The 26,404-nt window shown below is 43.7% G+C and overlaps 1 protein-coding gene across 1 annotated transcript in view; it reads right to left on the bottom strand.

The window, feature by feature from the left end:
• Positions 1-26,404, bottom strand: part of CHAT (choline O-acetyltransferase) — a 42,201-nt gene that overhangs the window by 2,578 nt on the left and 13,219 nt on the right. The window contains exons 8-13 of the mRNA XM_079976134.1: positions 21,690-21,790; positions 19,689-19,817; positions 17,737-17,859; positions 12,969-13,110; positions 9,010-9,072; positions 3,491-3,628 (exon numbers count right to left, since the gene is read on the bottom strand). Coding sequence (XP_079832260.1) covers positions 3,491-3,628; positions 9,010-9,072; positions 12,969-13,110; positions 17,737-17,859; positions 19,689-19,817; positions 21,690-21,790 — 696 coding nt within the window. The remainder of the gene's footprint in view (positions 1-3,490; positions 3,629-9,009; positions 9,073-12,968; positions 13,111-17,736; positions 17,860-19,688; positions 19,818-21,689; positions 21,791-26,404) is intronic.

Here is a 26,404-nt window from a genome sequence, read left to right as displayed (position 1 = left end):
AAATATAGATTGCCGCATGTCAAGGGAGCAGGTGGCACCTGTTCTAGAAAAGCAAGTCTAAAGTCTTCTTGGGTTTCTGATCTTGCCTAGAGATCTTGCCCAATATGATTTGATTATCTTTGTAAAAAAATAATAATGGTATGATCTTTAAATGTGCATAATGTGCTCATTGTTTCTTTTGCTCATTGTCTCTTTTGAATAAGAACTGTACCGGTGGTTAAAGATTGCTTCCGTATTCCTGTGGTTTTAATACCCAACTGCTCTTGAGATTTCATTCAGTTTACTGGAAGGGCTTGCATAAATCTCAAAGATTTACTGTCAGGAGGAAGCTTAGGAATCAGTACACACTGATGGTCTCGCTTAGCTGGATCCACACCCCCTCCAATTAAAGCTTTGATTATTCTATAATGTTGTAATGGGATAAAATGCTCCCTAGTAAAGCGAAGATGTTATTTGTTCAGAAATCCATGCATTCCTGCTTTTTGTTGTACTCAAGCTTTCAGAGATGACATTTGGCTTTTTAATGGCACAGGACAGACCATTAGTCCCACTAATAGAGTCATAGAATTGTCAGATAAATTTGCTGTGCAACAGCCGAAGGCTATGAAGCTATTCAGATTCACTTTTTTGCCCATGGATAGTTTCTTGGAGAATTTATGTAGTGGTATTCTGGTTATACTCTGTCATGTTTGAAAAGCCACAGACATCATGGCTGGATCCAATTACTTATTAAGGCTGTTGTGTTTGTGCATTGTATTAGCACCCCCCCCTTTCAGTCCAGAGGTCTTCCGCACAGATATATATAGTGCTTTTTCTGGGGGGGGGACACACACAGGGATACCCATACCCCTAAACATTTTGGGAATCTAAGTTTGGCCTCACTGAGGGGCAGTATTTCAATTTGAGTAGGAAAATGAGAGTACCTCTAAACATTTTTTTAAAAAAGAAAGAAAGCACTATATATATCTGACATACAGTTTCATCAAATTCATTATCTCAGGTGTATTAAATATGTCTTTAAAATTGCTACTGTATATACAGAAATGGGACGCAGGTGGTGCTGTGGGTTAAAGCCTCAGCGCCTAGGGCTTGCCGATCGAAAGGTCGGCGGTTCGAATCCCTGCGGCGGGGTGCGCTCCCGCTGCTCGGTCCCAGCGCCTGCCAACCTAGCAGTTTGAAAGCACCTCCGGGTGCAAGTAGATAAATAGGGACCGCTTACCAGCGGGAAGGTAAACGGCGTTTCCGTGTGCGGCTCTGGCTCTGGCTCTGGCTCTGGCCAGAGCAGTTTCGTCACGCTGGCCACGTGACCCGGAAGTGTCTCCGGACAGCGCTGGCCCCTGGCCTCTTAAGTGAGATGGGCACACAACCCCAGAGTCTGTCAAGACTGGCCCGTACGGGCAGGGGTACCTTTACCTTTACCTTTATACAGAAATGTGATCTTGCTAAATGCTGGTGGGCTTTGTAGCTTGAAGAATGCTTTAATTTAAACAGTAGAAATTACAATTTTAGAAACAAAGAACCCAGATCATTAATCAACTTGTAATGCCACACTCGGTCTGTAGATTAAAGAATGCCTTTTGCCTCTTGGAGTTTGTCCTGAGCACGATGCAAAGAGGGGCATGGGTGATTTCTGGGGTCAGCTGTGTGTTTTTTGCAGCTTAAATCCAGCAGATAGGAATTATTATAGGACTCCTTTTCTACAAAGTTTGAAAAATTTGGTGAGGGCATGCTGGATGCAGCTAGCAATTCAGGTTTAGGAGGAGCCCATGGAAATTGGTTTCTCTTGTCCCCAAACTTTCTGCTGAGGGGTAGTTGCCTAGGATAAAATTCCTACTTATCATGTAGTTAGTGGGTGGCTTTGAAGGAATATCTAATTTTCAATTCTCGGTCTGTAAAATGAAAAGAGTAGTGACCTATTTACATGACAGTGTTGTTTTGAAGACGAATGAGACAAGAGACTATACAGCACTTTGAAAATTAAAAGCACTTTCTTTAATGATGATACTAATAAGTAATACTGATGTATGAGCCATCGGGCTCTCGACAGTAGGAATGAGCCAGCAGGAGAGAGTGTTTTCCCTTTTTCTCCTACAGCAATGGAGTCCCATTGACTTTAATGGAAGTGGTCCTTGTATCATACTTGATGTTTTGAAATCTGATCTGTTTCTTTGTTGTGGACTTACACACCCAGGCACACTCAGCTAGATGGCAGTGAGTGTAAGAGATAGAGAAGGAGAGCCTTATTTAATTAATTGGACTGCTAGCCTACTTTTCCGTAGTGCTTGGGGTGAGTAAATAATATGTTCTGTCCAAAAAGGACATTTGCCTGGCTCTAATATTGTGATTCCCCAAGAGTCTGGTAAAGCACCCAGGTATTTTAACAAAATTAGTTTCAGTCTCTTTTATGCCTTGTCTGCTGTTTTATTTTTGTTTTCTTGTATTGATTTTATTTTGTACGCTATCCTGAAATTTAATGTGACAAAGACTGTCATGTGATTTGTTTTTTATAACAAAAACAAGCATATCCACCCCTATTCTACTCAACTTGCAGCCACCAAAAGTCCATTTGAATAAAACTATCTTATGCTGCCATTGGGAGAGGCAGATGCTCTCCAGAGGAGCGGTCCAAAATTAAGCAGCTCTGCCTCTTTCTGTGCCTCTTGGAGTCCGAGCGATGTAACAAAATATGGACTTTCTCTTCCATGCAACATTTTGGAAACACTTTCATTTCTTTAGGAATGAGTTAGATAAAACAGATTTATCTGGTAGTTTACAAATGGTGATTAGTCATGGCAACTGTGTACAGTTGTACCTTGGATCTCAAACGCCTTGGCTCCAGAACAAATCAGCTCCCAAACGATCAAAACCCATGAGTGTGTGTTCCAGTTTTTGAACGATTTTCGGAAGCCGAATGTCCAGTGAGGCTTCCATGGCTTCCGATTGGCTGCAGGAGCTTCCTTCAGCCAATCAAAAGCCGCTCTTTGGTTTCCGAATGTTATGGAAGTCGAATGGACTTCTGGAATGGATTCTGTTTGACTTCCAAGGTACAACTGTACTACACCTGCTATTTCAGGAGAATTGCCTCTGAATACCAGTTCCTGGTGATCATGAGCGGGTGAAGGCTGCTTTATTCACGTCCTGCTTGTGGCCTTCCCATGGGCACCTGGTTGGCCACCATGTGACTGTGTAGCTGGACCAGAGAGGCCTTTGATCCATCTGGGCTCTTCTTTGTGGTAGGCATCATGTCTGTGGACCACGGTTTGCCCATCCCTTAGATTTCACCCTCTTACCTTTTTGTTGCCACTGGGCTATTAATTTTGGTTGTCAAAAATGAAAGGGACGAGAACCCCCGAGGCATTTGGGAGTGCTGCCGGAGTCACTAAACCTCCACAACATATGTCAGAAGGTTGTCACTGATTCATAACATCTGTCAGGGCGAGAATAATGGGGTTCCTTTTTTATGACTAATCCCGATATGAATTTCGCTCACCTGGCTGGTGGAGAGAATAAATCGATTGCTTGTCAAATACGTTTCATCAGTAAATATGTCTGGCAGCTCCTTGAAATGTTCACGGGCTATCTCTCGCAGTCCCAGCAAGTGGTTGTCTATTGCCATCCCTGTAATAGCCTGGGCAAAACAGCATATAGAATGGGTTGTAACTGAACATGCCCCAAATTGAAGACACATCGCTTGGATGTCAGTACCAATGAACTTAATTTCATGGTGCTTGGTTGGAGTAGGAGGGATTCTCTATTTCCTCAATTTCCGGTTTTGGTTCAATGCGCACTTACCTCGCAGCAAATCCCACTGAACTCACTGGGACTTAGATCAGCATATAAAGGAGAGCTCTATCAGTGTAATATACTATTGCCTGCAATTGTTTCTGGTGGGTTCAGAGCATGCTTCCAGATCCTACACACTGTGGCCCCATTTGCACTATGGATTTAAACCAGTGCCATACCACTTTAAATAGTCATGGCTTCTGCCAAAGAATTCTGGGAACCATGGTTTGTTGAGGAGTGCTATTTTTCTTGAAAAAGAGGTTCCAGAACTCACCATAAATGCAACCCTTGTTCTCCTATAATGGCAATGGCGCCCATCTGGGAGGTGCCATAACTGAGTTCTGGCTGAAAAAAATTCCTGGTGTTGATAGTTGTTCAGAGATCTTATACGCCTCCCAGAGCTACAGTACTCAGAGTGACTGGTCAGTCGGTGATGCGCAATGGAAATGTTTGCTTTTCTATACTTTTTCCATGAGAAAACCCCCTACCTTCTAGTGTTTCCTAAAATTAGCAACACATTGAAGGAACGTCATCTATGTCAACGTAGATCAGGCAACTGGAATGGATACAATATTAGTCAAATCTAAACTCAAAGTAGTAAATTAAGTTTGCAGTCCTAAACACACCTGGGAATTCATCCCACTAAACTCAGTGAAGTTTCTCGCTAGACCTGCACTGCACATTTTTTCAGGTGAGTATCCCTAGAAATCACATATATGTGTGTGCACAGCTCTTCAACACGTTTAAATTTGTATTTTAACAGTGTTCAGTTCCTTAATTTCTCACATAAAAATCTAAATAATTGAAAGAGAAGTATAACCTACTGAGTTGCAGAATATTTTAAAACATGACAAATGCCCCCAATAATTTTTTTTTCCAAGTTAAGGTTAGAATTTGTTCAAACACCATGTTTAGTGGATGTTATTGATTTCTCTCCCTCCTGATCAAATATTCAATTGAGGAGCCTGGTGACAGATAATATTTTCCCCCCAGATAGCCGACAGTGATATGTGAGGCATGATAGCTTTTGATATGCAAGATGATCTTGTGGTCACCTCTGTTTAAAACAGGTCTTGCAGGTTGTTACAGTGCTTCGAAAACCTGCCAAACCTATTTAAACATTGGCGTGAGCACACTATGAGAAATGGTGTCTCTCTCATATTACCTTCCACTTGGTTTGTTTCCACCTAGAAATAAACTGGGGAACTATTGATGTGTCAGAGCAGAAAAACTGCAGAAATAACATGAAGAGGCACAGGTCCATAAGAAATGGGAAAGTATGTATGTATTTGTTTCATTTATCATTATATCAGTATAGTTATGTCCATATAGTTATGTCCGTATAGTTAAAGCTATGGTTTTCCTAGTAGTGATGTATGGAAGTGAAAGCTGGACCATAAAGAAGGCTGATCGCCGAAGAATTGATGCTTTTGAATTATGGTGCTGGAGGAGACTCTTGAGAGTCCCATGGACTGCAAGAAGATCAAACCTATCCATTCTTAAGGCAGTCAGCCCTGAGTGCTCACTGGAAGGACAGATCGTGAAGCTGAGGCTCCAATACTTTGGCCACCTCATGAGAAGAGAAGACTCCCTGGAAGACCCTGATGTTGGGAAAGATAGAGGGCACAAGGAGAAGGGGACGACAGAGGACAAGATGGTTGGACAGTGTTCTCGAAGCTACCAGCAGGAGTTTGACCAAACTGCAGGAGGCAGTGGAAGACAGGAGTGCCTGGCGTGCTCTGGTCCATGGGGTCACGAAGAGTTGGACACGACCAAACGACTAAACAACAACATCATTATGTCTTGCCATCGGTGACGGAACTTGGTCTCTCAAATTTCAGTGGGGCCCCATGCAATGCCAAAATCCGGCACCCCCTGTCTCCCACCTTCTGTTGGATGCCATAGTTGTGGCACCCCAGAAGTTCTGTGCCTGGTGCGATGGCACTGTTAACACTCCCCTAGATCTGCCTTTGCTTCCTTTCCTCCAAAGAGCAACATGGTCCTGCCCTTTGCTATTTAATCTGCACAACAACCCTGGAAGGTAGGGTATGGTGGCCCAAGGTGAGCATTTACAAAAAGTACTTGCTTGCGTTCAAACCATCTCTCATACACTATAACAGTAATCCTTACAACAACACTATAAAGTAGGATTTGGGGTTATTATTCTCATTTTACGGAGAGGGATTCGAAGGTGGGCGGCAGTAGCTTTCCTTGGGCCATGTAGCGAGTTTGTGGCAGAGGCAGAATCTAAACGTCCAGTTTCACAGAATTCAGGAAGGGAGAAGAAGAGGGTTCCAGCTAAGCAAAATGGTGGTTGCCTTTGCTAATGTCTTAGATGGATGATGCTAAGGCCAAGGAATGAATTAACCTTTCATGCCTCATTTGGAAAACTTGCACCCTGGAGACTAATACTGGCATGTCCACTGGTGCACATATTAAATGACTTTTGAGAAAAGATCATAAAACCTAAGACTGGTCACCATCAGTTCTACCCCATCAAGAGGAACAGACTGAAGGATCAATGGAAATATTTTGCTATCCAACATGATTTATAAGCCTCTGACCCATGACGTTTTTCCAAGATAGATTAATATCATGTCGGAAGAGAAAGATACTAAGCTGAGCTTACAAAATAAAAGGTGAGTCAACGCAGGGGTGGGGGGGATGGATATACTATTAAAAAAAAATTTTTTTTAAGATGACAAGTGTAATCTAGCAGCACTGTTTTTCTAAATAACATTACTCTGTGATCAGTGGCGTAGCGTGGGGGTGCAGGGGGGGCCGGCCGCACCGGGCGCAACATTTGGGGGGGCGTGCTCGCCGCCTCCGGAGTCGCCGAAGAGCCTCGGGCGCAGGCTGTAGCAGAGCCCCATGTCTCGCGGAACCGACGAGCTGTGCGCGCATCCGGGCTGAATGCGTCTGGCAGGCAGCGGCTCTCAGCGCTCGCCGCGGTCCCCGCACGTCAGGGCCGCGGAGGGTGCACCAGGCAGCCCCTCCTCACAGCCCCGCCGCCGCCGCTGCTGCAGCTGCTGGGCCATGTTGCATTTTCCTCGCCTCTCTGCCCTCCTCCTCCTCCGGGCAAGCGGCATCGTTTGGGTGGCAGTGCCAGCAGCAACTCGCCTCAGATCACCTGACACGGACCCGCCGCCGCCGCTGTGGCTACCTTACCATAAATACCCCAGCCCAGGCAGCAGCAAGAAGAAGCTGGCAGCGGCGGCAGGTTAGGGGTTAGGGGCGCAAATTATTTGCCTTGCCCCGGGTTAGGGGGTGCAAATTACTTGCCTTGCCCCGGGTACTGACAACCCACGCTACGCCGCTGTCTGTGATGAATTTTGTTGTTGTTAATAATGAGATGGGTATTTTTCCTATTGGGCCAGAAACAAAACCAACTGTGGCTTTCTTGTTCTTCACTTTGAACAGAAGCCAGATGTGGTGATGTATTAATCCAATCTACCAATTTGTGGTATATTTTGTACTTCATATGAAGGACGTTTTATCATCCATCTTCAGAAATGTTTGCAAATAAATAATAAAGCTCCTACTAACTGCTGCTGCAGATCAAGTGGCTGTTAAAGGCCCAGCAGTGGGAGCAAGTTCAAAAGTTGGCAATTCTGTCATTCTTCACACCCCAACTGATGAGCTAAACAAATGTTTCAAAGTGTGCTACTTTAAAAGTAATTAGGAAATATAAATGATCAAAGCTGACGGGAAATTTACATCTAGTCTCTGAGAATTAAATTCCTAAGTCTACTCAAGGATGTACCATTAATTATTAGTTTATTTCAGTCTGCATCCTAACCTAACTCTGAAGCACAAGAGATTTGTCATCCATTAATTAGCATGCCAATTGTGGGATTAAGACAGTGGTGGCCAAACTTGGCCCTCCAGCTGTTTTGGAACTACAATTCCCATCATCCCTGACCCACTGGTCCTTTTAGATAGGGATGATGGGAGTTATAGTCCAAAAACAGCTGGAGGGCCAAGTTTGGCCACCACTGGATTAAGAGGATGATCTGAGATCAAGTGATGCTGTACCACTGAAGCTAAGCGAGGGATGACTCAAACAGTCTCCAGGATGGGAGACCCCTTGGATATCCTATGTGGGTGCAATATATAAATTTAGGGGAAGAGCTAGACTAAGCTAGTTGCACACAGATCTCACTGACATGAACAAGTCTTCAGTTAGTCATTACTAACATTTCACATTGACTTCAGTGGGACCGAATTATAACTAAGGCGGGTGGCAATGTGGGTAAAACCTCAGCGCCTAGGACTCGCCGATCGCATGGTCGAATCCCCGCAGTGGGGTGCGCTCCCGTCGTTCGGTCCCAGCGCCTGCCAACCTAGCAGTTCGAAAGCACCCCTGGGTGCAAGTAGATAAATAGGGACCGCTTACCAGCGGGAAGGTAAACGGCGTTCCGTGTGCTGCGCTGGCTCGCCAGATGCAGTTTGTCACGCTGGCCACGTGACCCGGAAGTGTCTGCGGACAGCGCTGGCTCCCGGCCTATAGAGTGAGATGAGCGCACAACCCTAGAGTCTGGCAAGACTGGCCCGTACGGGCAGGGGTACCTTTACCTTTACCTAAGGCTGCATTAAAAACTAAAATTCACAGGATTCTTTGGGGGAAATTATGGGCTTTAAATGTATGGTTTGTACACATATCAAAATAGCATATATATGTGTATATATGTGTGTGTGTGTGTGTGTGTGTATGCTGGCTGTTTGCCATAATAAACATTGATTGATGCTGTTTTGCACCCATCCCCCCCAACCCCGCTAATGGGATCTTGACAGTGAAACTGAATCTGAAAATTCAGAATACCTTAACCATTTAAACTAGGTTCAATAAATTCCATTAGATTGTTTGGTCATAAAATGGCTTTTGTGAGAATCATTGTTTATTTTGATAACTGAGAAGAAGAAAGCATTCATTGTCATTGACACTAAAGTGTCACCCTATTATTCAGTGTGCAAATAATGATCCAGCTAATTCAATAGACCAAGGGTGGATCTACACACAGGGGAAAAGACGCAGCTCAACTCCAAATCTGGTAAAGATGGAGGACTGTTTTCTTTGGTCTGTATGCTCTACATTTTGTGGAAACATATAGGATGTTTGTCAGTATTGTGCTCCATTTTTTAATCTACTGACTTTTGAAGAATAAATTAATTTCATGGTTAGGCATGCCAAACAACTGAGCTTTATCAAGACTACATTTTGCTTACCAAAATAGTGTAATTTGTCTGAGCTGCTATGGCATCCTTAAATTGTTGCATTTTCTCAGAGTCCTGTAGGCAAAAAGAAATATTTAGAAATAATAAACTGGCAGAAGGCTTTGTAACCAAAGTACTATTGCTATTAGATTACACAAATTTCATTAAAGATAGTGGATTGAATCATGGGTATAGCCAGGATTCCTGTTAGGGGGTGCAGTATTTTGTTGGGGGGCAGGGTTCTTTTTTTGGGGGGGGCAGAACCTCAGATTTGTATTGATTTTATGCTCATGGATTGAATGCAGCCTTTACAAGCAGTAGACAAGCAAATAAAAATAATTCTCATTCTCATTTGTCCAATCTTACATTCAGTTCGCCACTTTTCTGTAGTAATTTTTTAAAAATGCAATCATCATGAAAATTCTTCAGCATTTTTGTGCAAATTTCTCCTAATAAGCACATCTATGAATGTACACATTTTTGAACGCATTTTCCAGTAATATAATGCATTTTTGTATGTTGCTTTCACTAATACATTTATTAAAATATTTTAATGGATTTTCCATGTAAACCTATCAAACATACATGCATTTGAATAAACCTAGAGCAGATATATTACTTTTTATGCACATTCCCCCTCCCTCCAATGCATTTTTGTGAACACAAGTTGGTTGGACAACTGTATCAAAATCTGGGTAAGTGTGCATTTTGAAGGATGGCTGCGTTTTGGTTCTCATATTGCTTTGAAAGTGTGAATTTTATGCATTCAGCTTTAAATGTGAACTGAATTGAATTAGTTCCCCATCCCTTTCCTTTGCTATCCCAAATAGTTATTGTGTGGTGGTTACTTAGAATGCATTGGATTCTTACTTTTGCTGAGAAGTTACATCTGAGTATTGCAAGGTCTCCAGTGACATTGTCTTAGGAAACCAAGCCCAATGTTTGTTATGGCTCCCCTGGGGTCATTCACTGCTTGGAAACTGGGGTTCATGTAACATAGCCAAATATTAACAGGGGCAGGTGGAACAGATGATGGTGGTCCACTGTTTTCAGCATCAGCCCTAACATGTACAGCAGTACCTTGGTTTTCGAATGTAATCCATTCCAGAAGACCATTCGACTTCTGAAATGTTCGAAAACCAAGGCACAAAGGGCGGTCTGCAAATTCAATAGAAAAAATTGAAACAAACTCAGCGAAAGCCGTTCGACTTCTGAGGTGTGTTGAAAAATGGAAGCATTTCTTTCGGGGTTTTCAGCGTTTGAAAATGGAAACATGTGACTTTTGAGACGTTCGAAAACTGAGGTACCACTGTTGTTCCATTTTTAAAATAGAGACAGGCTTTTTCAGAGTTACAAGTGGGATGGCAAAGGCACTATCGCCATGGCATGTGACACACTCATCCCACTGTCTTCTCCATTTGCACTTTTCTCATATTTTCTGGGTGCTTCTCAAACATGCACCAGGTCTGTTGGGTCAGAGAAAACACCTGGGCAAAACCAGTGAGGGTGACAGTCTCTTTTACACCTCCGAGTCGTTCCCACCCCCCAAAAAACCCTATTGTCTCCAGCTGCAAAAAGGAAGTCAAAATGTTGAAAGGAAACACTAAAGTATATTGCATTTGTAGCTGGAAGGATTTAACAAGTTCAAATGCTATGAGGTGAAATGGGATAATTACCTCAGGGGGAGAAAATATAGTGGGAGAAGGTACAGAATTGGCCCACTGAGCTCCCTACTGTGCTCATTTGTAGTGCAAGCACCACTGAATTGCTTTCCTTAGGGGTGAAGGGCACACTTCAAACAAATGTGTGCTTTGGCAGACTTTTTGTTTGTTCATGAAGAAAAGCATCTTTGGGACGTTGCAGTCGAGAGCTGCGAGTGGGTGCTTAATTCTTTGCTTGCCTGCCTACCATTTTCCCACACTGAAATGGCTCCTCCAAGCTGATTTCCCCCTGTAGGATTCCAGATGTACATTTGTTTCTGGAGCTTTATGTCGATGTGAAGAGGGTGGGGGAAGCAGCTGGGTTGATGTGATTTTGAGCTGAAAATTGCCAGATAGGGAAAGAGTTCATCACTCTTTTCCCTTCTCCCTCTGGCAAAACCAGAGCAGTGTACGGAAATGCCGTTTACCTTCCCACCGGAGCGGTACCTATTTATCTACTTGCACTTTGACATGCTTTCGAACTGCTAGGTTGGCAGGATCAGGGACCGAGCAACGGGAGCTCAACCCGTCGCAGGGATTTGAACTGCCGACCTTCTGATTGGCTAGTCCTAGGCTCTGTGGTTTAACCCACAGCGCCACCCATGTCCTTACATTGTCCCTTACTAAATGTTTAAAGGCGATCCAGGGTCTATACACACTGGAACTTATGTGGATTTGAAGCGGCTTCTAAATTAATTTGGTTATCATGTTATTACTATTACTATTACTACCACTACTATTTCTATTACTATTACTATACCCCACCCATTTGGCTTACAGAACATATAAAAACATAGTATAACATCAAACATAAAAAACTTCCAAATACAGGGCTTCCTTCAGATGTCTTCTAAAAGTTGTGTAGTTCTTTATCTCCTTGACCAAAATTTGAGTGTGGACAATGAAAATGAAGTCATCTTATTCCATTATGATATCAAACAAATTGAGAGTGTTTTAATTTTTAAAACAAAGGCGCACACCTTTCTTTGAGGGATGGAAAACCCATTAGGGCAAGAGGCATCATGACATGGGACACCCCTTTATGATGCGGGCAGCTGCACTGTATGGAAGCTGCCAACTCTTCAAATCACCCTTAAAAAAACATAAACAAAACCCGCCCTTTACAAAATTGCTGCGGCCAAATCTGAAGTAGAATTAAAAGCTCAAATTTGCTTCCAAAAATTATGGGCAATCTATCACAACAATCTCATTGCTTTGCCGACTGGATCCTTTAATTTAGTGTTGGTTAATCTGAGGACCACAGGCAGACTCCAATTTTTAACTGCAAAGGGGGGGGGGGCTGAGTATTTGTCAATAATATCTCTTAGAGTGGCAAATGGCACCATTTAGCGGGAAGAAGTTCCAAGAAAATTCTTGTTACTACGTATTATGCATGGCTGTTTATTTGTATATATTTTAAAATTTTATATACGGATGTTTTATGGTGGCCTATACTTGTAATAGGGACGCGGGTGGCGCTGTGGGTTAAACCACAGAGCCTAGGACTTGCCGATCAGAAGGTCGGCAGTTCGAAACCCCGCGACAGGCTGAGCTCCCGTTGCTCGGTCCCTTTTCCTGCCAACCTAGCAGCTCGAAAGCACGTCAAAGTGCAAGTAGATAAATAGGTACTGCTCCAGCAGGAAGGTTAACGGCGTTTCCGTGCGCTGCGGCTTAGTCATGCTGGCCACATGACCCGGAAGCTGTACACCGGCTCCCTCAGCCAGTAAAGCGAGATGAGCGCCGCAACCCCAGAGTCAGTCACGACTGGACCTAATGGTCAGGGGTCCCATTACCTTATACTTGTAATGCCTAATAAAGATTTGGTGAAGTGAGTACTCCGATTTTTTTTGGTGGGTTCCCAAATGCCCCAATTGTCATTTAAAAACTTTTCCTCAAGTTTTTTTATTATTAAAAGCTGACACATCCCAAAGCGTGTTTTTTTGTGTGTGGACCTCCAAGTCCCCACCCCTTTGTCCATTTTAGAAACATGAGAAGCAGTAGCTCTCTCAAGTTCCTTACAGGACGTATTCTGAACTTTACCTGGAGATAACAGGTATTGCACCTATCACCTTCTGCATGCCAAGCACATGCTCTCCCACTGAACTATGGCCCTTCCACAGGAACTGAGCAAGAGAAGGGCCAGAGTGAGAGGAGTGGTGAGAGTGGTCTCATTCAGAGGAGTCTTATTCAAGCCCCGCCTCTGCAAATCCAGAGTTGGCCCTGTTCCTGCAGGATATAACAGCATAAAGGGGTGTGAGTAAATCTTCTTACCTGCAGTGATGATTTCTTATCAATCATTCCTTTGACAAAAGTTAAAGCTTCGGGAGTCGCAGATCGGATGTTGTCTACTCTTCCTTCTTCAAACCGCCGTATGGAAGCGCTTTCATAGGTGGGAACAAGTCTCCCGTATAATCTACAGGCATGGTGAAATACATATAGTGATTTTAGCGGGGGGTGACGGTATGAAATGAAAATAGGCTCTCCGGGTATTCGTTTTGCAGCCTTGACTTTTATTTGGCATAATATTTCATGTTTATGCTAATAGAGTTCTAGACAAAGGCTAGACATGGCATCCCCCTTTTAAACGACAAGATTGATGCACGTATGGCTGAATTCATTTTGGTTAATGCAGTACTAGCCAAGAAATCCTTTATGTCTGATGACAGGGCTAGTAAAGCCGTTTGCTTGTTGTAAGCTTAAGGAATATGTCATTCATGCTACATAATGAAATCACGGCATGATTCATCATTGGCTTGTGGGATGGCAACTCTTTTTATTTCAATTCAATAGAAGAAACAACACCATACTGTTCTGTGATTAAAGGGAGACATGGAAGAGCAGCGATTCCTATGCTATGTCCCAGGGCATGATGCTGGTACAGTGGTACCTTGATTCCCGAATGGCTTGGCTCCGAACAAATCGGCTCTCAAACGCCACACACCTGGAAGTAAGTGTTCCGGTTTGTGAACGTCCGTTTCAGCTGTCGGGATTGTTTTTGGGGCCAATCAGCCAATCAGAAGCCGTGCCTTGGTTTGCGAACATTTTTGAAGTCAAACAGACTTTCAGAGCGGATTGAATTTGGGAACCAAGGTACTACTGTATGCTATAAGAGGGCCTGATGTGTGCTTTGAAAATTTAAGGCATCATAGATGAGATGCATCCACCATTCTATGTCCATTGGAGTGGAGAGGTCCAGAAGCGATGATCTTTCCACTCCCCGCCAAAATAGGGGTAGTTTCAAAAGTGCCAGAAATTTACTCCTGATTGCAGGAAGGCCACAATCAGCAAGCGAGAAGTAGGAGCAGACTTTGGTCTTTCAAATTTCAGCGGTGCGCTGTGTGAGGCCTCAAGTCAGCACCTCCCTGCCTCTCACCTTCTACTCTTCTCAATTCACTATGCCATAGTTGGGGTGCTCTGAGGTGCCCCCTAGGCCCAGGCCCCTGGGCAGAACCGGTCACTTTGCCCTAAATCCGCCTCTGTCCTGTGGAACCTGATTGTGCCCCCTTCACTCATCCTCCATAATGCTGGGATGAATCCCTTGCTTAGAAAGACATGCACAAACCAGAGATCAAAGGTTGTTGTTGTTTTTGCTTTAAAACATGGTGATAAGTCAAAGTTTGTTCTTGGCTTATTTACTGATCATGGCTTGTATGAGTGAAACAAACCATTATCCCTGATTTGGACATGACGCTAAAAGACTGTAGTTGGTTTCTTCCTAGCACTAGTGGGAAGGAGCAAAACAGCCCAGTTTGGCCTAAATCAGTAACTATGGTTTATTATAGTGTGTGAACTAGGATGGTATATTTTTCAGGAGTTAATGTAACAATGGAAAGTATGAAAGTGACAAACTGAAAACACGTGTATAGGCACAGATCACACGGGCTACAAATCCCAGCTGAGCACAAACTCCATGTTTAAGACTACAAGAACATAAATTGGAGGTTCCATCATAGTTTATCTTCATGAGCAATTGGTCTATCGGCGGCTGTGTATAATCTCTTTTAAAAGCCATCTAAATGGGTGGCTGTCATCACAGCTTGTGACACTGAATTCCATAATCCAGCTGTGAAGATGTGCTTGTTGCAATGGATTGTGTGAAATGGCCTTAAAGTTAAAGCATAGTATTTCTAGACACTCTAGTGGCAGTTCTCACATCTGTATTTCCTCCGCTGTGAGGTCCTCCAGGTTGTGGTTGACAGATGGCAGTTGGCTGAGGCAACGTTGGTCCTTAGCTTACAGTGGAGGACACATCGAACCAATTTATAGGCACAACTATCTTTCCTCCTCACAGTCTATTGCACAGAAAGGATATCACATTGTTATTGTGGCATTGAGGCTTGCAGTTGAAGGAATGTGCTGCCCCTACCAAGGCTAGAATGAGGCCAGGGCATGCTTTGATCAACTGGGTGGAAAAGCTTGCTGTTTCACGTTAAAGATCCCATGCTGAAAAGCAACACAGAGAAGGCTCCAAGGGAATGTGTATGTTGCTCCCTACCCCACTCTTTAGATTAATTTACTGAAGAGAATTTCAAAGCCATTTATCTACATTGAAAGCAAACCTGGCTGGGTCACAGAGCAGCAGCTAAGCACCTTAATTTTGTAGAATGCCCTTTGTTCACCTCCATCTTCACATGCCCCTTTTTCTTTAATGTTAAGCTGATAAATGTTTGCTGTCTAGCAAAGCTGTCCCCCCCCCCCTTTTCTTTTTTACATGGCTCCAGGGCGTCTCATTTAATTTCCCAGTTAAATTCATGATGCTTTAAGCAGGGAATGTTTGCTACTCTTCAGATTCTAATGGCAACGAGGATAATCTGCATCTATATACTCTGATTTGTCTGCTAATTAGGGCCTATTACTCTTCTGCTTGTTCACTGCAGAGTGGGCTTTGTTTCCTTCCTGGCTGCACCACAAGCAGGAGGCTGGAAGTGGTTGAACAGCTACTTATTGGTTTGACCATTTTACTTTAGTAAAATGGCAACCTGAGTGAGGACAAAAATCCCCCCCCCCCAATTCTTATTTTCACAATAATTCTTTTTGGTACAGTTGCTTGGATCTTCTCAGTAGGCACCTGTGTTGTTTTTGTTGTTGTTGTTGTTGTTGTTTTGTGCCCCCTTGGCTTGCCCCCCTGTGCAGGGGAACCAGGCAGAGGGCCTTCTCGGTAGTGGCGCCCGCCCTGTGGAACACCCTCCCATCAGATGTCAAGGAAATAAACAACTACTTGACTTTTAGAAGACATCTGAAGGCAGGCCTGTTTAGGGATGTTTTTAATGTTTGACGTTTTATCATGTTTTTAATATTCTCTTGGAAGCCACCCAGAGTAGCTGGGGAAATAATAATAATAATAATAATAATAATAATAATTTTTTGCACTGCCCTAAATCCAGCACTGCTGTTAGCAACAGCCAATGAAGTGGATCAGAGGTGGGGAAATGCACCATGTAATGACATTAGGCCAAGGCCTAGGTTGTACTACAGTTTATGCAGAGAAGGAAGGAAATGCCACACAGGGCTGCCCTTTTCAGAGGTTGGTTTGATTGGGCAACAGGAAGGTGGGAGTTGGGAACTCCCACACTGGAAGCAGAATGACTGAAGACAGGTGTAGCAAAAGCTGGCCAAGGGGAGGGAGGATCATTTGTCCAGTTGTCCTATCTGTTTGCTTGCTTGCATCTTGTGTGTTGATATACCTCCCCCTTTCAATCATTTGGTTCTCAAGGTGGTGTGGAATAAGATTAATAGTGATCAAAACAATAGAGGCATCTGATGAGAGATGAACTTGGACCAAATGCAAGAAGCAGAAAGGGGAAGGGGAGGTAGACCTTCTGCTTGCATTCCCTAACCATCATAGTTGGACCCAGCATTTAACACCCAGGATGGCCAGGTTCAAACACCACAGCACCAAGATGCTTCTCTAACACAACTTCTGTTCTGTCATTCTACTTGGTGCTCCAAAGATGAGCAAGGATGAATTATAATGTCCTCTCTGGACAGACTGTGTGTCTCCACTGGTGATCTCAAGGCTTCCTGGATGTCAGGCTTGACCCAGATGTCAGGCGGGAGGGCAGGGAGAGACAGAGAGAAATATTAGCTCTCTTATTTTGTGCTCTGTGTCCCAAAATGCTGGAGGCAGCATAACCTTGGCCTTCCTGAATATCTGATGGAAACAGATATTCATCTCAGGGCCAACCTAGATGATATATTTGTGTGAAGAATGTCCTTAAGTATAAACTGTAGGTGTGAGTCCCCATTCCCTGCCAATCCAGATTTAGATCCTGATGGAAGACCCCCACGATGGTCATGATCTGGATTGGGTCCTGCATGCCTGCTATTTGCATGAAGAAGAAAGCGCCCATTGCCACCAGCGGGAGCATTCCTCCTGATGCAAATGGCTGATGTAGACTGGAGACAAGGGAGATAAAGGGTTAAATAAGCGTACCCACTGCTAGCGTCCCACTGTCCCAGTCTTGATTATTTCCCCCAAACCTGCAATTTATACTTACATAACCATTCACACAGTTACTAATAGTGTGAACAATTTCTACCTTGACTCTCACTCTCCTAAAGGTGAGCAAGAAGGTGGGGTCCCTGGGTCACGAGAAAAGGCTCTGATATTTTGCTTATTCTTGCCTGGGGGTCTCCCAGAGCATAATCTGTGGTCAGCTATTGAACTGCAAGCTTCAAATAAGAGCTGATCACTGGTTTATTGATTTTATTATGTGAACTGCTCTGAGACCTCTGGGTTGTTGTTGTTTAGTCGTTTAGTCGTGTCTGACTCTTCGTGACCCCATGGACCAGAGCACGCCAGGCACTTCTGTCTTCCACTGCCTCCCGCAGTTTGGTCAAACTCATGTTTGTAGCTTCGAAGACACTATCCAACCATCTCATCCTCTGTCATCCCCTTCTCCTTGTGCCCTCCATCTTTCCCAACATCAGGGTCTTTTCCAGGGAGTCTTCTCTTCTCATGAGGTGGCCAAAGTATACCTCTGGGTATAGGGCGTTATATAAATTCAATCAATAATCAATAATAAAAATAATTACATACCTGTAAAATGCCAGCTGTAGTGCCACTTGGATGTAGGCATCTGGGCTCATCTTCTGTTTCTTGATAAACTCTTTTCCGTAGTTTTCAAATTTATAAGCGATAAAATCTAGATTTTTCACCATCCTAAAAAATGATGAAAAACTCCAGAAGTGAGAACAGGAAAGTTATTGTGTAATTTATTTATTTTAATCTATTTTTGTTTCTCCTGGTGTATGCCCCAAAGTAGTTAGGCAGGTGATCTTGGGATCCGGGCCATTGTGACAAATTCCTTTTATATGTCTTGTTCAGAGCTGTGTTATAAAAGCTATATGATCATATGGCATGTTGGAATATGCAATGCAGGAGAAAAAGGCTTTGTAGGGACAGAAGGGAACATGCAAAGAACTAATACTTCAATTCAAATTGTCTACTCAAATGAGTTGTTTGCTGTCACTCTTGCCTATACATTTTCTCCCCACTCTGTATGTCTTGACTTATTCATTTGCTTGCTTAGGGTGCACCATGTGTACAAATAGAGGTTGCTCTTTGCATTTTATGCAAAGGCTAAATGCTGTATCCAATTTACTTTCTGTCATGTTTGCAGTCATTTATTATGTGACAGAAACATACCGGTAATAATAAGTATTACATTGCCATGGCAAATGTGGAGGCACAATCTTGTGTGACGCTTAGCTCTCATAGTTTGCTTTTGTTCTGTTATTCCTCCCCACCCCCTGTTATACTAAAGATGAGATATCATTATGGTGTTCTCAAAACCCTTATCAGTGCAAATTTCCAAGGTTTGCCACAGCAAATACCCTGAATTTGATTCCCCTGGAATGAGACTAACTGATGTTTTGTGGTATATCGGATATTTTTGCATATATACAGGTTTTGCCGGTGCTATTTTTTCTAGAAAAAGAGGTGCCAGAACTCAGCATGGATGACTCCCTTGTTCTCTTATAACGGCAATGGCGTCCACCTGAGAGGTGCCAAAACTAAGTTGAGCAAATTTTAAAATGTCCTGGATTTACCATATTGGAGAGTCACATCTTAAGTTGCTGCAGCAGATACTTCTTCAGAGCTGCCAGCTCTGACCTTTTCCTCAGATCATCACAACCTGCAGCTCCTGCACAAACAGCTGGTGGACATCAACCCACAAAGAGAGGGGGAAGGCACGCCCCTTTCCCAAAGAAGGCTCCACCCATAGGAGCCAACTATTAGGGGCTGAGGTCCTTTAGGCCCCCCCCAATAAAATATTTGAAGGGGCCAGGCCAAAGTTGATGGGCCTTGCCATTCAAATGGTGTGTGTGTGCCACATCATGTGATTGATTATGTGGGGCGGGGCTTATCAGTGCCCTCCCAATATTTTATTCAAGTTATCACCTCTGGCTCCACCCATCTCCTTACTTATGCATTGGACAACCATTTAGGCCCATTGGTGCCAATTATCCTAACGAAAGGGATTCTGCCAGGCTGAACGCATATTGGCCATCCACTCTAGCACTCTCTGACGATAAAAAGAGTCATGGAGATTATTCAGACTCCTGCCATCTCATTGCAAGGCATTTGTCTTCTAGAAACGTGTCCATAGCTTATCCCCAAGGGGACAGACTTTAGTGAAAGAAAGGGGGATGTTCATTGGGAAAATGGCAGAGAAGAAGAGTTAAAGCCCTTTTCTTCAGCCACAATCTCCCTCTGTGGCTGATATGGGTCAAAGCAGAAAGAAATAGGCAATTCAGTCAATGAATATCTACCTTTACTGATTACAATCAGCTCCCACTTAGCAGTTAGTCAATCTGAAAGTCAATAAAAGCTTGCAGCCCTAATAACTTGAGTTGAAACCACTATGTTCTATAGCTTTCTCTCAGCTTTTACTGTTTTTATTCATTGATTATATTATTAAGGAAATACCAGCACATTAAAATAACCACCCATACACACAAGTTGAAAATCTAATGAAACGTTGGTACCTTTGAAGTTTTTCTGCTGATGACGCCAAGTGTCCCTGAATTTCTGGAGAACATTTCCACCTTAGTCTCCTTGGAGCAGGAAGTTCACTCACTGAATCTGCTCTGACCAATTTCTTTGCACCTTCTTTCCTGATTTTTTAAAATGACAGAATGCCAATAAATTTGCTGTTAGATGCTGTAGAACTCAAAAAGGTTTCTTTGACATCAGACAGATGACTGAAGGTCCTACTGCAATTAACTGATCTGCATGACATTTGCTGCCTGATCTATACTCGCTTCTGAATGGTTAATATTAATGTATTAGTAAGGTACTGTTAGTTACATTAGGTTGCACCCATTGGGCAAAATGGCCATGAATGGATTGGATACACCCAAGTATCCAGAGGTGATCAATCCATTTGTGCCAGTCAGTCCACTGGCACTGCCACCACTGATCAATACTTCAAGGCTGGTAAACTATTTACTATCAAGACACACTAGAAAGCTCTCCTCTCCCGTTACTTAAAGTCATTGATGTAGTGACATCAAAACTGAAATTCCAGGTTTATAATTTCATCACATTACCTAATTCTTTAAAGTTGTTATGCCATGGAAGCGATTGGCATCGCTAGGTGTCTCAAAAGACACTCCTTTTCAAGAGTCAAAAGTTTTAAAAAGGGTTTCACATTGATTAGATTTCTGCATCTTTTTACATAAGCAAATTATAACTTACGTCAGCTGTGAAACAGCAGCACTGGTTTCCAGTTGGCTTCTGGGAGCAATTCAAAATATTCACATTGGTGTTTAAAGCCCTAAATGACTTGGGTACCAAACATCTGAAAGACCCAACTCCTTCCCCAGTGTTTCAATCAGCATATGGGGCCCTCTTGGTAGTTCCAGTGCCCTAGGTAACTTGGGGAGAGTGTTGCAAGTGAGGGAATTCTCTGTGGCAGCTGGAAAGTTTTGTAATAATATGCTGAACACACCTCTTTACTTTACCCTGACCTTCAACACCTGAAATATATATATATATATATATATATATATATATATATATATATACATGGGACGCGGGTGGCGCTGTGGGTAAAACCTCTGCGCCTTGGACTTGCCGATCGCATGGTCGGCGGTTCTAATCCCCGCGGCGGGGTGAGCTCCCATCTTTCGGTCCCAGCTCCTGCCCACCTAGCAGTTCGAAAGCACCCTTAAGTGCAAGTAGATAAATAGGTACCGCTTTATAGCGGGAAGGTAAACGGCGTTTCTGTGTGCTGCTCTGGTGCCGGTTCGCCGGAGTAGCTTCGTCATGCTGGCCACGTGACCCGGAAGTGTCTGCGGACAGCGCTGGCTCCCGGCCTCTAGAGTGAGATGAGCGCACAACCCTAGAGTCTGTCAAGACTGGCCCGTACGGGCAGGGGTACCTTTACCTTTTACCTTTTGTATATATATATATATATATATATATATATATATATATATATATATATATTAGGACTCACCCTATTTTTCTGATTTTAAGTTGTTTTAACTGATTTTATTGTATTTTTGCATTGTAACTTGCTCTGGGATTTTATGACAAAGGGTGGGTAAGAAATCTAATAGTCGTACCTCGGAGGTCGAACAGAATCTGTTCTGGAAGTCCGTTTGACTTCCAAAACGTTCAACAACTAAAGCGCAGCTTCTGATTGGCTGCAGGAAGCTGCTGCAGCCAATCAGAAGCATTGGAAGCCCCGTCGGACATTCAGCTTCCAAAAGAATGTTCATAAAACGGAACACTCACTTCCAGTTTTCAATCATTTGGGAGCTGGAACGTTTGACTTTCAAGGCATTTGGGAGCCAAGGTACAACTGTACATAAACAACCAAATAAAATTTATAATGTGCATCTCATCAAGGTGCTACCGATTTTCAAAATGTCACTCGAAGGACTGCATAATTCCAACAGCTGAGGAAGATAAGCTATACTCCAGTGACATTGGAGAAGAGAAGGAAGTAATAGCTTACAGGCCCATCACAGGCGACTTACATGTGTCTCAGCAAATGTTCAATGCATTGTACCAGGACGATCCCGTCAAAAGGAGAATGTTCGCACACTGTTCCACAAACTCCATCTCTTCCCACAACAAACTGAGCAGGGGGGGTATATACAGACAGAAACAGCAAGTGAATCCTTCTGCTTCTTTTACTGAGTTGTATATTTATTTTGGGACGCGGGTGGCGCTGTGGGTTAAACCACAGAGCCTAGGACTTGCCGATCAGAAGGTTGGCAGTTCAAATCCCCGCAACGGGGTGAGCTCCCGTTACTCGGTCCCAGCTCCTGCCAACCTAGCAGTTCAAAAGCATGTCAAAGTGCAAGTAGATAACGCTCCGGCGGGAAGGTAAACAGTGTTTCCATGCGCTGCTCTGGTTTGCCAGAAGCGGCTTAGTCATGCTTGCCACATGACCCGGAAGCTGTACGCCGGCTCCCTCAGCCAGTAAAGCGAGATGAGCGCCGTAACCCCAGAGTCGGCCACGACTGGACCTACTGGTCAGGGATCCCTTTACCTTATATTTATTTTAAAACTTCTAGAAAACTTCTTAAAACTTCAGTTTTCGTTGGGGGGAATATCCCGAAGCAGTTTAAATTCTGCAGGTATGTTCCCATACCCTCCAACATGCTGCAGCGGAAAAACCAGGATGCCCAGCTTCTGGGGCTGTGCGCCTGCATTAGTCACATGACCCATGCAAGAGCATGGCCCAGAAAGATAGATTTTTTCTGGGCCACAATCTTGCATGTTTTTGGGTGCTGTGCTCTTGCGAAGAGCATGGCCCCCCCAAATGGGATTTCCTGATTTAATTGGGACAGTTGAGGGGTATGCATTCCCACATGCAAAAATATGGACAGTCACTGGATCAGGATGCAAGCATTATTTGCTTGCGTTGTTCCATTGTTTTAGAAAGGGCATGTTTGATAGATTCAGCTTTAAGTGTGAATTGACCTAGATTTCTTACACCATCTCTGAGGCTGCGCATGTGCATCAGTCTTGGCTGCAGGTTTTGGAGGGTCTTTGGGTAATGGGCCCCTCTTCTTCAGGGAGCTTAACTCCTCACTGCAGCAGGTCTAGGGACTTGTCAGTGTACCACCACCACCAACAGGATATACACATTTATGAAGGTGAGGAATAAACATGATTCTGTTCACATTTAAAAACAAGCCTACCTAGTCCACACTTTCTGAATGAACCAAAAACACATAAATTCAAAATTCACACTTCTCTCAATTTTGCAGTGTATTCTTCTCCCCGCCCCCCCCCCCCGTGCCCCAGTCAAGCAATGCTTGCAAAACGCACATGCTGAGGCAATGTGTGCAAAAGAATGCATTTGCTAGCAAAAAGAACACACGACAATGCATTTTTTAAAGGATATTGCTTTGCAAAAATGTGTGTGTGTTAGGCAAAATTGCATACAAAAAGTATACAGTGGTACCTCGGGTTACATATGCTTCAGGTTACATACGCTTCAGGTTACACACAGAAATAGCACCTCGGGTTAAGAACTTTGCTTCAGGATGAGAACAGAAATCGTGCTCCGGCGGCGGGGCGGCGGCAGGAGGCCCCATTAGCTAAAGTGGTGCTTCAGGTTAAGAAAGGTTTCAGGTTAAGAACGGACCTCCGGAACAAATTAAGTACGTAACCAGAGGTACCACTGTACTTGCCAGGCTGACGAGCCTTTTCACATTGCAGATAAAGTTACCTAAATGAAACTAATGAATTAAGTACTTAACCCGAGGTACCACTGTATTCGGAAAAATGTTGATTTCTCATAAGCACTTTGGGTAGGGAGGGGAATCGGAAACTGATGTGGAAATGTATAGAACAGAATTTGATGACTGAGAAACTGAAATTGACAGATATGCCTATCTATAGGCCCTTGGCAGATGCCTGAGGGTGCTGACACTTGATGCTGGTCCTGATGCTGGTTCCTCCCCATTTTTCCATGCAGATGCAAATTCACCCCTCACTATCTGCCGTGCTGGGCTCCTAGTCTTGCATGCCTGTATCTGGAGTGGAGTCAAAGGCCACAACCCCACAAAGTCTTTGGCTGCAGGATGACATTTCCAATGTAATTATGGAACCACTTGCAAGCAGCAAAGGTCCTGATAGGCTGCACAGAGGCATCAAGAAAACTAACCCTGTACAAAAAGGTCGTTTTTTTATCAGTAATGTGTGTTAACCCAAGCGAATTACAACAGCAGATATAGAATCAGAGAATCATAGAGTTGGGAGAGACCACAAGGGCTATCGAGTCCAACCCCCTGCCAAGCAGGAAACACCATCAGAGCACTCCTGACATATGGTTGTCAAGCCTCTGCTTAAAGACCTCCAAAGAAGGAGACTCCACCACACTCCTTGGCAGCAAATTCCACTGTCGAACAGCTCTTACTGTCAGGAAGTTCTTCCTAATGTTTAGGTGGAATCTTCTTTCTTGTAGTTTGGAACCATTGCTCCGTGTGCGCTTCTCTGGAGCAGCAGAAAACAACCTTTCTCCCTCCTCTATGTGACACCCTTTTATATTTGAACATGGCTATCATATCACCCCTTAACCTCCTATTCTCCAGGCTAAACATGCCCAGCTCCCTTAGCCGTTCCTCATAAGGCATCGTTTCCAGGCCTTTGACCATTTTGGTTGCCCTCCTCTGGACACGTTCCAGTTTGTCAGTGTCCTTCTTGAACTGTGGTGCCCAGAACTGGACACAGTACTCCAGGTGAGGTCTGACCAGAGCAGAATACAGTGGCACTATTACTTCCCTTGATCTAGATGCTATACTCCTATTGATGCAGCCCAGAATTGCATTGGCTTTTTTAGCTGCCACATCACACTGTTGGCTCATGTCAAGTTTGTGGTCAACCAAGACTCCTAGATCCTTTTCACATGTACTGCTCTCAAGCCAGGTGTCACCCATCTTGTATTTGTGCCTCTCATTTTTTTTGCCCAAGTGCAATACTTTACATTTCTCCCTGTTAAAATTCATCTTGTTTGTTTTGGCCCAGTTCTCTAATCTCTCAAGGTCGTTTTGAAGTGTGATCCTGTCCTCTGGGATGTTAGCCATCCCTCCCAGTTTGGTGTCATCTGCAAATTTGATCAGGATGCCCTTGAGTCCATCATCCAAGTCGTTGATAAAGATGTTGAATAAGACCGGGCCCAAGACAGAACCCTGTGGCACCCCACTAGTCACTCTTCTCCAGGATGAAGAGGAACCATTGATGAGCACCCTTTGGGTTCGGTCAGTCAGCCAGTTACAAATCCACTGAGTAGTAGCATAGTCAAGACCGCATTTTACCAGCTTCTTTACAAGAATATCATGGGGCACCTTGTCAAATGCCTTGCTGAAATCAAGGTAGACTACATCCACTGCATCCACCAGGCTTGTAATTCTGTCAAAAAATGAGATCAGGTTAGTCTGACATGACTTATTTTTCAGAACTCCATGCTGACCATTGGTGATCACAGTATTCCTTTCTAGGTGCTCACAGACTTCTTTGCTTAATGATCTGCTCCAGAATCTTCCCTGGTATTGATGTCAGACTGACTGGGCGGTAATTATTTGGGTCCTCTCTTTCTCCCTTTTTGAAAATAGGGATAACATTTGCCCTCCTCCAGTCTGCCGGGACTTCGCCTGTTCTCCAGGAATTCTCAAAGATGACTGCCAGTGGTTCTGAGATCACATCTGCCAGTTCTTTTAATACTCTTGGATGCAGTTCATCTGGCCCTGGAGACTTGAATACATCTAAACTAGCCAAGTATTCTTGAACTATCTCCTTAGTTATTCTGGGCTGTGTTTCCTCTGCTGAATCATTTGCTCCAAATTCTTCAGGTCGGGCATTGTTTTCTTTATCGGAGAAGACTGAGGCAAAGAAGGCATTGAGGAGTTCAGCCCTTTCTGTGTCCCCTGTTTGCATTTCACCATCTTCTCCTCTGAGTGACCCCACTGTTTCTTTGTTCTTCCTTTTGCTACGAACATACCCATAAAAGCCTTTTTTGTTGCTTTTAACCTCTCTAGCAAGCCTGAGTTCATTCTGTGCTTTAGCTTTTCTGACTTTGTGTCTACATGTGCTGGCTATTTGTTTGAATTCCTCTTTGGTGGTTTCCCCCCTTTTCCATTTTTTGTACACATCCTTTTTTAATGTTAACTCAGTTAAAAGTTCTTTAGATAGCCACCCTGGCTTCTTTAGGCACCTTCCATGTTTCCGTCTCATTGGTATTGCCTGAAGTTGTGCTTTTACTATCTCCCTCTTAACAAACTCCCAGCCATCATGAACTCCCTTTCCTTTTAGTATTACTGTCCATGGGATCTCACCTAGCACTTCCCTAAGTTTTATGAAGTCGGCTTTCTTAAAGTCAAGAAATTGAGTCCTAGTATGCTTGGCTGCTCCTTTCCGCTGTATAGTAAACTTCAGAAGAGCATGATCACTCGCGCCTAATGATCCTTCCACTTCTACCCCACTAACCAGGTCATCAACATTGGTTAGGACCAGATCTAAAATGACTGTTCCTCTTGTTGCTTCTCCCACTTTCTGGACAATGAAGTTGTCTGCAAGGCCAGTGAGGAATCTGTTTGACCTTATGCTCTTGGCTGAGTTTGACATCCAACAAATATTTGGGTAATTGAAGTCCCCCATTACTACTATCTCCCTTCCTTTTGCATGCTTGGCCATCTGTTCCAGGAAGGCATCATCTATGTCCTCCATTTGGCTTGGGGAT

Source organism: Podarcis cretensis (genome assembly GCF_951804945.1).
Source record: "Podarcis cretensis genome assembly, chromosome: 5".
Lineage (NCBI taxonomy): Eukaryota > Metazoa > Chordata > Lepidosauria > Squamata > Lacertidae > Podarcis > Podarcis cretensis.
This window is presented reverse-complemented; position numbering and strand designations above follow the sequence as displayed.